At 40.8% G+C, this 10300-nt stretch overlaps 1 protein-coding gene across 1 annotated transcript in view; it reads right to left on the bottom strand.

Moving 5' to 3' along the window:
- polr1c (RNA polymerase I and III subunit C) overlaps positions 1 to 8871 on the bottom strand; it is a 36327-nt gene extending 27456 nt beyond the window's left edge. Inside the window, exons 1-3 of the mRNA XM_075482553.1 lie at positions 8760 to 8871; positions 3410 to 3481; positions 2501 to 2608 (exon numbers count right to left, since the gene is read on the bottom strand). Of these exons, the coding sequence (XP_075338668.1) occupies positions 2501 to 2608; positions 3410 to 3481; positions 8760 to 8831 (252 nt within the window). The 5' untranslated portion in view covers positions 8832 to 8871. The remainder of the gene's footprint in view (positions 1 to 2500; positions 2609 to 3409; positions 3482 to 8759) is intronic.
- Between the last annotated feature and the right edge of the window lie 1429 nt (positions 8872 to 10300).

The following is a 10300-nucleotide window of genomic DNA, read 5'->3' on the forward strand; positions in this document are numbered from 1 at the left end:
GTGACACATGTGACAGATGCTTTCTGTCACCAGCTAGTCATACACATATGTTTTTTTCTTGCCCGAGATAGAGCTCTTATTGGTCCTCCTTTTACAGTACTCTTTCAAAAGCTCTAAACAAAGCCAGTGCTTTCGAGCCCTTTAACCTCCATCTTTGGTGTGCCTGAAGATTTCACACCCTTCACCAACAGGGAAAATAATTGTATCGCTTTTACAGCTTTGGTAGCTCGTAGACGTATTTTACTTCATTGGAAGGATAAGAATCCTCCCTCCCCTAACTCCTGGCTAAAGGACTTAATGTCATTCCTATACTTAGAAAAAAATCAAGTACAGTATTAGGGGGTGCTCTGACAAATTCTATAAAACTTGGAATCCCATTCTTTCTTTGATTGATTCCATTCCATCTCTAGATGATTAATGTATAGGATGGTTGGTGCCAATTAAGATATTGGTGTGTATCCTGTCGGAGTTCTGTAAGAAGCCAGTGTGTCTATGATTCAATCTAGTGGTGGTCATAGTGTATTTGTGCTGTTTGTACTCCTCTGAATATTCCCTTTTATTATTATTATTATTTTTTCTTTTTTCCTTTGGGGTGGGGATAGAGTTGTGTTTGCTTATGAGCATTATTACCCATTGTTATGTGACTAAGTCAAGTAAATGTGACTCTACGTTGGGGGAGTTCTAAAAGGGGAAAAATAGGTGAAATGTATCCTTTCAGATTGATCTTGGATTGTATATTGACAACCTAATAAAGATATATATGTAAAAAAAACTACTTGTTTCAAATGTTACCTATAGAAATTCCAAAATCTACATTCGATAATTTGGAGAAAATGATGGCAAAATTTATATGGCAAAAAAAAGCACCCTAGAATTCAACTTAAAACCCTACGGTTATCAAAATCAAAGGGCGGTTTTATACTCCCAAATCTAAAATATTATTTCTGGACTGCACAAATGAAGCCTATGATAGCGTGGTTTCAGAACAATATAGACACACGTTGGCTTAACATAGAAAAAGAGTCTATGCTCGCACAAATCTCTGCAAGACCTACCCTTCCTGGATGCTCCCATAAAGGAAATGACAACTTGGACTCAGAACACTCTTAAAATTTTGATTAAAGTACAGTCAACTTTTGGATTACTGACACAAATATCACCATTAATCAGCATTGGATCTATGAAGAGCTTTACACCTAATAATTTGTACATTGGCTTCAGAAGGTGGTCAGGGTATGGCCTGGTCTATCTGCACCAGTTATTCAGTTTCGGTAATTCTAAGAATATTTGAGCAGTTGAGAAATGGTGATGGTCTTCCTAAGACTGATTTCTACCGATATCTGCAACTTCGAACATTTCTGACAGGGCACAAGGAATGGGGAAAACTCATAAAAACTTCTCCTATCGAACAGTTCCTAATAGAAATACAAACAGGAAATAGATATGGAAAATTGATTAGTAGATTCTACAATATATTTTTATCCATGACTACACAAAAGTCCTTCCAAGTAAAGTAGAGATGGGAGGCAGAAATTAATATGGTTATATCGCAGGAAGCCTGGGAGCAGGTGTGTAGTGAGGCAAACCTGGTCACAAGTTCAAATACATGGAGGGAGTTTAAGGACTCCAGAAATAGTATCTAGAATGAGCCAGTCATATTGCAGCTTATGCTGGAGGAATTGTGGAGTACATACTGCCAATCATACCCATATATTCTGGTTATGTCCCAAACTAAAGACATTCTGGGGAAGAGGTATTTGATGCTCTTAAAGAGGTTTTCCAACAGAATATACCTCCTAATAAGAAAAGTGTAAATACTGAATGTTGTCGTTGAAAACCCAATAAAAAACAAGTTAAAAAAAAATGGACCTGCATTAGGCTGATTTAAGTCATATTTATCTGATAGATTTCAGTTTGTTCTTGTAAATGAAGAATCTTCCTCACACACCAGAGTAAGTCATGGAGTTCCTCAGGGTTCTGTGCTTGGACCGATTCTTTTCACTTTATACATGCTTCCATTAGGTAACATTATTAGACAGCAGGGCATAAATTTCCATTGCTATTCTGATGATACTCAGCTGTACTTATCTATGAAACCAGATGAACCCAATAGGTTGGTCAGACTACAAGCATGTCTTAAAGACATAAAGACCTGGATGACTCAGAACTTTCTGCTTCTAAATTCAGACAAAATGGAGGTGGTGGTCGCTTCAGGATCAAACTGTCTAGCTGTACAGTTACTCTAGATGGCATTTCCTTGGCTTCTGGCACTACAGTGAGAAACCTTATTTATGAATAACTAAGTTGAATACAAAGGTCTGAAATAGTCAGATTTCCATTTGTTAGAAAAGGACCAGGGTGGTCTGATCATGCACACATGACACAGTTTACATTAAGTTGTCATCTAATTAATGAAAAGGCATGCATGTTGGAAAATGGCTATTATTATAGTATGTATAAAAGACACAGATGACAAAACATGACTGAACAGTAATGTCACCTCTGCAAGTAAGATCCTTCTGAAGGCATTGGCAATGGAAGCGTCAATCCCCACCATGTCAAACTCCATACTGCTCTCATCCAGATGCACTACATCAATTCTGAAATTCTGCACACAAACAAGACAAAAGCAATGGAATCATATGTAATCATGGATTAGTCTAATTGTGTACTTTTTAAATTCTCAATAGCTGTAGATCAGTGGCAGAGTGGTCTTCCATAGATCAGAAGACTGGTGATTAGATTACTGGCCTCTAAAGTCCACATGTCAAACTTGGGAATTATCAAGAGAATAAAGAAACTACTGTATTTGTAAAAAAAGTGGAGCCTCCATTATTTTGACAGACACAAATATGTTGACATGGAGCCGTTCATAGTTCTTGTGTAAATACTCCTTTTGATTTATTGCATCATCCATGATTTTTTTAAAGTTGTTTCTGTATGTATGTATCTGACTGTATCCAAAGAAAACTTATCTTTTTTTTTGTCTGGAGTTTCATATTACCATTTTAGTTTCAACATAGTGCCCTTTAGCTCAGTGGTCAAACAGGCCCACATAAGAATTTCGTGTTTGTACATCAAAACAAGCCAATTAAATCGTTTCCCACTTCCCATTTTCCTTTGAGGGAAAAAATGACTAATTTGGTTTTCACTATCAGATGTGAACAATAAATATCTCTTCGATAGTGAATGCTTGAATAACCTCCAAACAACCTTATTTTCTAAAAGTAAAGGTTGAGAGAGGAGGATAGAAAAAATATACTAAATACTCAAACCATTACTTCAAGAGCAAATGCATCGTCTCAGAAAGTGGACTGAAAGCCAGTTGATTTCACTGAGATTACACAGGAAAAAGCGAATGGCAAACTCTTTGTTTATAGACCGACCCAACTGAGATCTATCACCTTACCTTCTGAAATGCCTGCATGTTCCAAGTGTCAACAAAGCCAGGGTAGTTTCCAGGAAAGTCTGTTGTATGGACCTGATAGAAAAGAATTGTATCAATAACTTTTACAAAACTAATCTACTATCATAGCTCCTTTCTCAGTAAATGACAAAATATCAGGGTTGAGTTAAAAACTCGGGAATTTGATTTCTTGTCATGTTATCTTTTCCTAGTTGGAGAGGAGAGTTCCCCATTGCCCCCAGTTGTTGCATGAATTCATCACCCAGGTGCTCAGAAGAAGTAAATCTGGCTAATGACACAACAGCAATGTAAAAAAAATTTATTGACTCAGGCTTTAGTGAGAGTAGTTGATGCTTTTCCAATGGGAGTCTACTGGAGACAGAAATGTTCAGGAACAGGTGCCTGGTCGCCATCAGAGGTATAAAAGTATTTCTGTGCCGGCTTCACATTGGACAGCTAGACAAATAAATGGTAAATTTCCAACACTTATACAACACATAACCTTGACTCGGGACTACAAAGCTTTATAATTCTCATTTACACAAACACTCATCCACCATCTCTGTATGTATCATCCACCATATGCACGCAGCACATCATTCTCCACAATGAGTGTTAGAGGGTAATTTGGGGATTCAGTGTGCTGGCCATGTGGAAGAGCTTGGTGATCGAAGCCACAACTTTCTCATTGGGGGATTAACTCTTTACCCTCCGAGTAACAGATGCCCTTCCTACCCAGCTTATTTACTCGTACTTCATTCTTTGTCGTTGTGTTGGATGTTTGGGGTTTTTTGCTGCTACAAATCCACCCATACTCTGCAGAGCTTCAAACACTTTCATTTGACTTGATGACAACTGCCTTTGATGTGTGGATGCATGAAAGAAAAGGTTGATAAATCTTGTAAGATCGGTAGACATAAATGGTCTAACAGGTACAGGGCTCTAGAGTGTGACCAATTTGGTCGCACGTGCGACCTATTTTCTCAATGGTGCAACTAAAAAAAAATCTGAGGTTGCACCGGTGCAACCACCCCTTCGAGGAAAACCGAGCTGGCCTCTCTGGTACTGTTTTTGGTTCAGGTGGCATCTTACTGACAGAACTTTTTAATAGCATTGATGATTCGGCTTCCAGGAGATACAAACTGATATACGGTGTTTCCCAAGGTTCAATTTTAGGTCCAATTCTTTTTAATCTCTACATACTTCCTCTCGGGGACGTCATCAGGAGACACGGGATAAACTTCCATAGCTATGCTGATGATACACAGCTTTATGTTGCTGTGTCTCCTGGTGACGATAGATGACCTTTTTAACTGTATTTTAGATATTAGAACATGGATGGCAGAAAACCTTCCAAAGCTCAACCAGGTCCAAATACAAGTTTTGGTCATCGGTCCTGAAGCACAGAGAGGAGAGAGACAGAGGAACTGTCTTTAAAACTGAAATCACTTTATTTGAATCTAGAAGTAAAGAATGTTATCTTTGATTCAAATCTAAATTTTATATCTCACATTAAAAACATACAAAAACATGGTTCTTTCATTCAAGGAATATTGCAAGAGTGTGACAGTTCCTCTCTCAGACCAATGAGACACTGATCCATGCTTTTATCACCTGTGGAATAGATTTTTGTCATGCTCTTCTTTCTGGTCTTCCTAAAAAGACTATAAATCCATTACAGCTGCTACAAAACTCAGCTGCTCGTCTGCTGACGAAGACCAGAGAGAGAGCTCATATTACTCCAGTCTTAAAATCTCTGCATCGGCTTCCTGTGTGTTTCCTTTAACTTGTTTTTGAAGCTCTTAGTGGTTTTAGTCCTAAGTATTTAACCGACTTGCTTTTAGTGTATGAGCCTCCCAGTGCCCTCAGCTCATCGGGGGCTGGTCTCTTATTTATTCCCAAAGCGGGAACCAAAACATATGGAGAAGCATCGTTTAGTTTTTATGCTACTCTCTTGTGGAACAGCCTTCCTGAAGACCTGAGGCCAGCTGGGAGTGTTGATATTGTGAATATCACACACAGATTCACACACACACACAGGTTGATCACACACAGATTCACACACACACACAGGTTGATCACACACAGATTCTCACACACACACACACAGGTTGATCACACACACTCACACACACAGATTCACACACACACAGGTTGATCACACACAGATTCACATACACACACACAGGTTGATCACACACACACACACACACACACAGGTTGATCACACACACACACAGGTTGATCACACACAGGTTGATCACACACACACACACACACACACACACAGGTTGATCACACACACACACAGATTGATCACACACAGGTTGATCACACACACACACAGATTGATCACACACAGATTCACACACACACACACACTTGATCACACACAGATTCACAGACACACACACACAGGTTGATCACACACACACACACACACACAGGTTGATCACACACAGATTCACACACACACACAGGTTGATCACACACAGATTCACACACACAGGTTGATCACACACAGATTCACACACACACACACAGATTCACACACACAGATTCACACACACAGATTCACACACACAGGTTGATCACACACAGGTTGATCACACACACACACAGGTTGATCACACACAGATTCACTCACACACACACACACACACACATACACACACACACAGATTCACACAAACAGGTTGATCACACACAGGTTGATCACACACACACACAGATTCACACACACACACACACATGATCACACACAGATTCACAGACACACACACACAGGTTGATCACACACACACACACACACACACAGGTTGATCACACACAGATTCACACACACAGGTTGATCACACACAGATTCACACACACAGATTCACACACACAGGTTGATCACACACACACACAGGTTGATCACACACAGATTCACTCACACACACACACACACACATACACACACACACAGATTCACACACAGGTTGATCACACACAGATACACACACACACAGATTCACACACAGGTTGATCACACACAGATACACACACACACACACACAGATTCACACACACACAGGTTGATCACACACAGATTCACATACACACACACACAGGTTGATCACACAGATTCACACACACACACACAGGTTGATCACACAGATTCACATACACACACACACAGGTTGATCACACAGATTCACACACACACACACAGGTTGATCACACACAGATTCACACACACACACACAGGTTGATCACACACACACACAGGTTGATCACACACAGGTTGATCACACACACACACAGGTTGATCACACACAGATTCACACACACACACACACACAGGTTGATCACACACAGATTCACACACACACAGGTTGATCACACACAGGTTGATCACACACACACAGGTTGATCACACACAGATTCACACACACACACACACAGGTTGATCACACACAGATTCACAGACACACACACACAGGTTGATCACACACAGATTCACACACACACACACACACAGGTTGATCACACACAGGTTGATCACACACACACACACAGGTTGATCACACACAGATTCACAGACACACACACACAGGTTGATCACACACAGATTCACAGACACACACACACACACACAGGTTGATCACACACACACACAGATTGATCACACACAGATTCACACACACACAGGTTGATCACACACAGATTCACACACACACACACACACACACACAGGTTGATCACACACACTCACACACACAGATTCACACACACACAGGTTGATCACACACACACACACACACACAGGTTGATCACACACACACACAGGTTGATCACACACACACACAGATTGATCACACACAGATTCACACACACACACACACTTGATCACACACAGATTCACAGATACACACACACAGGTTGATCACACACACACACACACACACACAGGTTGATCACACACAGATTCACACACACACACACACACACAGGTTGATCACACACACACGTTGAACACACACACACACACACACAGATTGATCACACACACACACGTTGAACACACAGATTCACACACACACACACAGGTTGACCACACACACACAGGTTGATCACACACAGATTCACACACACAGGTTGATCACACACAGGTTGATCACACACACACACAGGTTGATCACACACAGATTCACTCACACACACACACACACACATACACACACACACAGATTCACACACAGGTTGATCACACACAGATACACACACACACAGATTCACACACAGGTTGATCACACACAGATACACACACACACAGATTCACACAGGTTGATCACACACGGATACACACACACACACACACAGATTCACACACACACACACACAGGTTGATCACACACAGATTCACACACACACACACAGGTTGATCACACACAGATTCACACACACACACACACACACAGGTTGATCACACACAGATTCACAGACACACACACACACACACAGATTGATCACACACAGATTCACACACACACACACAGATTCACACACACAGATTCACACACACAGATTCACACACACAGGTTGATCACACACACACACAGGTTGATCACACACAGATTCACACACACACACACACAGGTTGATCACACACAGATTCACACACACACACACACACAGGTTGATCACACACAGATTCACACACACACAGGTTGATCACACACACACAGGTTGATCACACACAGATTCACACACACACACACAGGTTGATCACACACAGATTCACACACACACACACAGGTTGATCACACACAGATTCACAGACACACACACACACACACACAGGTTGATCACACACACACACAGATTGATCACACACAGATTCACACACACACAGGTTGATCACACACAGGTTGATCACACACACACACAGGTTGATCACACACAGATTCACACACACACACACACACACACAGGTTGATCACACACAGATTCACACACACACACACACACACAGGTTGATCACACACAGATTCACAGATTCACACACACACAGGTTGATCACACACAGATTCACAGATTCACACACACACAGGTTGATCACACACACATAGATTGATCACACACAGATTCACACACACATAGGTTGACCACACACAGATTGATCACACACACACACACACACACACACACACACACACACACACACACACACACACACACACACACACACACACACAAGTTGAACATCAGCAGATCGCACAGCCCTTCACCAACCTGGGACTCAGCCCAGTCGCTTTGAGGAAAACAGAAAGACGCTGTTCTCATGCTCAGTGGTAAAACACACACTTACATTCTTCACACCGAATTCTTCTAAGATTACACGATTCCGTATTTCCTCCACGTTCTTCATGGACGCGGCCATTTTGCTGTGTTACCGGTCCAACTCCGCCCAACTTTCATGTTTTCACTCCACCAATAAGGGTTCTCCTTCTTCTTCTCTTAGAGTTCAACGGCTGTTGGCCTCCTTAAAGTTACAATACTGCCCCCTGGTGGCTATGATAAAAACACCGTCACTGTTTTTATGACAGTGATAAAAACAAACATAACACCATCAGTCTACACAACTTTTTTTCTTCACATTTCACTCCACCAGTTGTAGAAGATTCTAACTTCTGCTGAGGACTTGTTGCATCCCAACATGAAGAAAACACTCTCAGAAACCCAGAAAAGTGGAACAACATACTTCCAACAGGAAAAAGATCAGGTTTGAGAAATGTCTTTTCTAAAGTTTCCACTGAGAAGATTTTTAAAAAGTTCATAGTCACTCATATTCAAATGAGCAAAAACCTGTGAAATAAACACTTCCCACCTTCAGCTTAAAGGCAAAGTATGCTGAAGTCAGGTTTAAACTTGTTTCAAAAGAAAAAACAGCATCCAAACATTAGCTCTTCTCAAATTGGACCAAGTGTAGAACAGGGTCATATTTTTATAAATCAATCTTTTTTATAGTTACACATAGAAATTGGTATGAAGAGTTGAACATTAAATTATATATATTTATTTATACAGCTGATAAAACTATTCACAGGACAAAAGTCCTCAGCTTCCTGCTGGGACACATAGTCACATAAAGGTAATATGTAAATTGTGGAAAAGCAATCACTGTAATGTTATCTTTATCAATTTGGGATTAGAAAGGCATTCTTTCTTGTTTGAATTGAATTGAATCCTAACTCAAAGACTGTCCTTTATCCAAATAAGGTACCAACTCCCTGTCAAAAGATTACATTTGACCCCTTACCATGATCATTTTCTAACCCTGGCTAAGAAGTCTGGATTTTTAAAGTCCCAACCCTGCGTTATTGGCTAAACCTAAACAGGAAGTGACAAAGTTCCATCCTAATGTGTTGTGTTTACATGTGAACAAGACCACAAGTAAAATGAACACTACTTGTATGTGTGTCTGTAAGTGATTATGCTACAGAGAGGCCAGTTATTTCAAAGGAAAGGCTTAAGGTCTGTCATATTTAGGAGCACTTTCACATGTGACTGTGTGTGGGTTTTTCCTTTGATCAGCTATCAGTCAGTGGGGTCACATGGCACTGAAAGGATCAGATAATTGGCAAATTTACAATAAGATTGAGTTAATAAGTGCATGTAGACATCTTAATCTGACAGTGATGCTCTCCATCTGACAGTGATGCTCTCCCTCTGACAGTGATGCTCTCCATCTGACAGTGATGCTCTCCATCTGACAGTGATGCTCTCCATCTGACAGTGATGGTCTCCCTCTGACAGTGATGCTCTCCATCTGACAGTGATGCTCTCCCTCTGACAGTGATGCTCTCCATCTGACAGTGATGCTCTCCATCTGACAGTGATGCTCTCCAT

This window comes from Odontesthes bonariensis, chromosome 2 (assembly GCF_027942865.1).
Source record: "Odontesthes bonariensis isolate fOdoBon6 chromosome 2, fOdoBon6.hap1, whole genome shotgun sequence".
Taxonomy (NCBI): Eukaryota; Metazoa; Chordata; class Actinopteri; order Atheriniformes; family Atherinopsidae; genus Odontesthes; species Odontesthes bonariensis.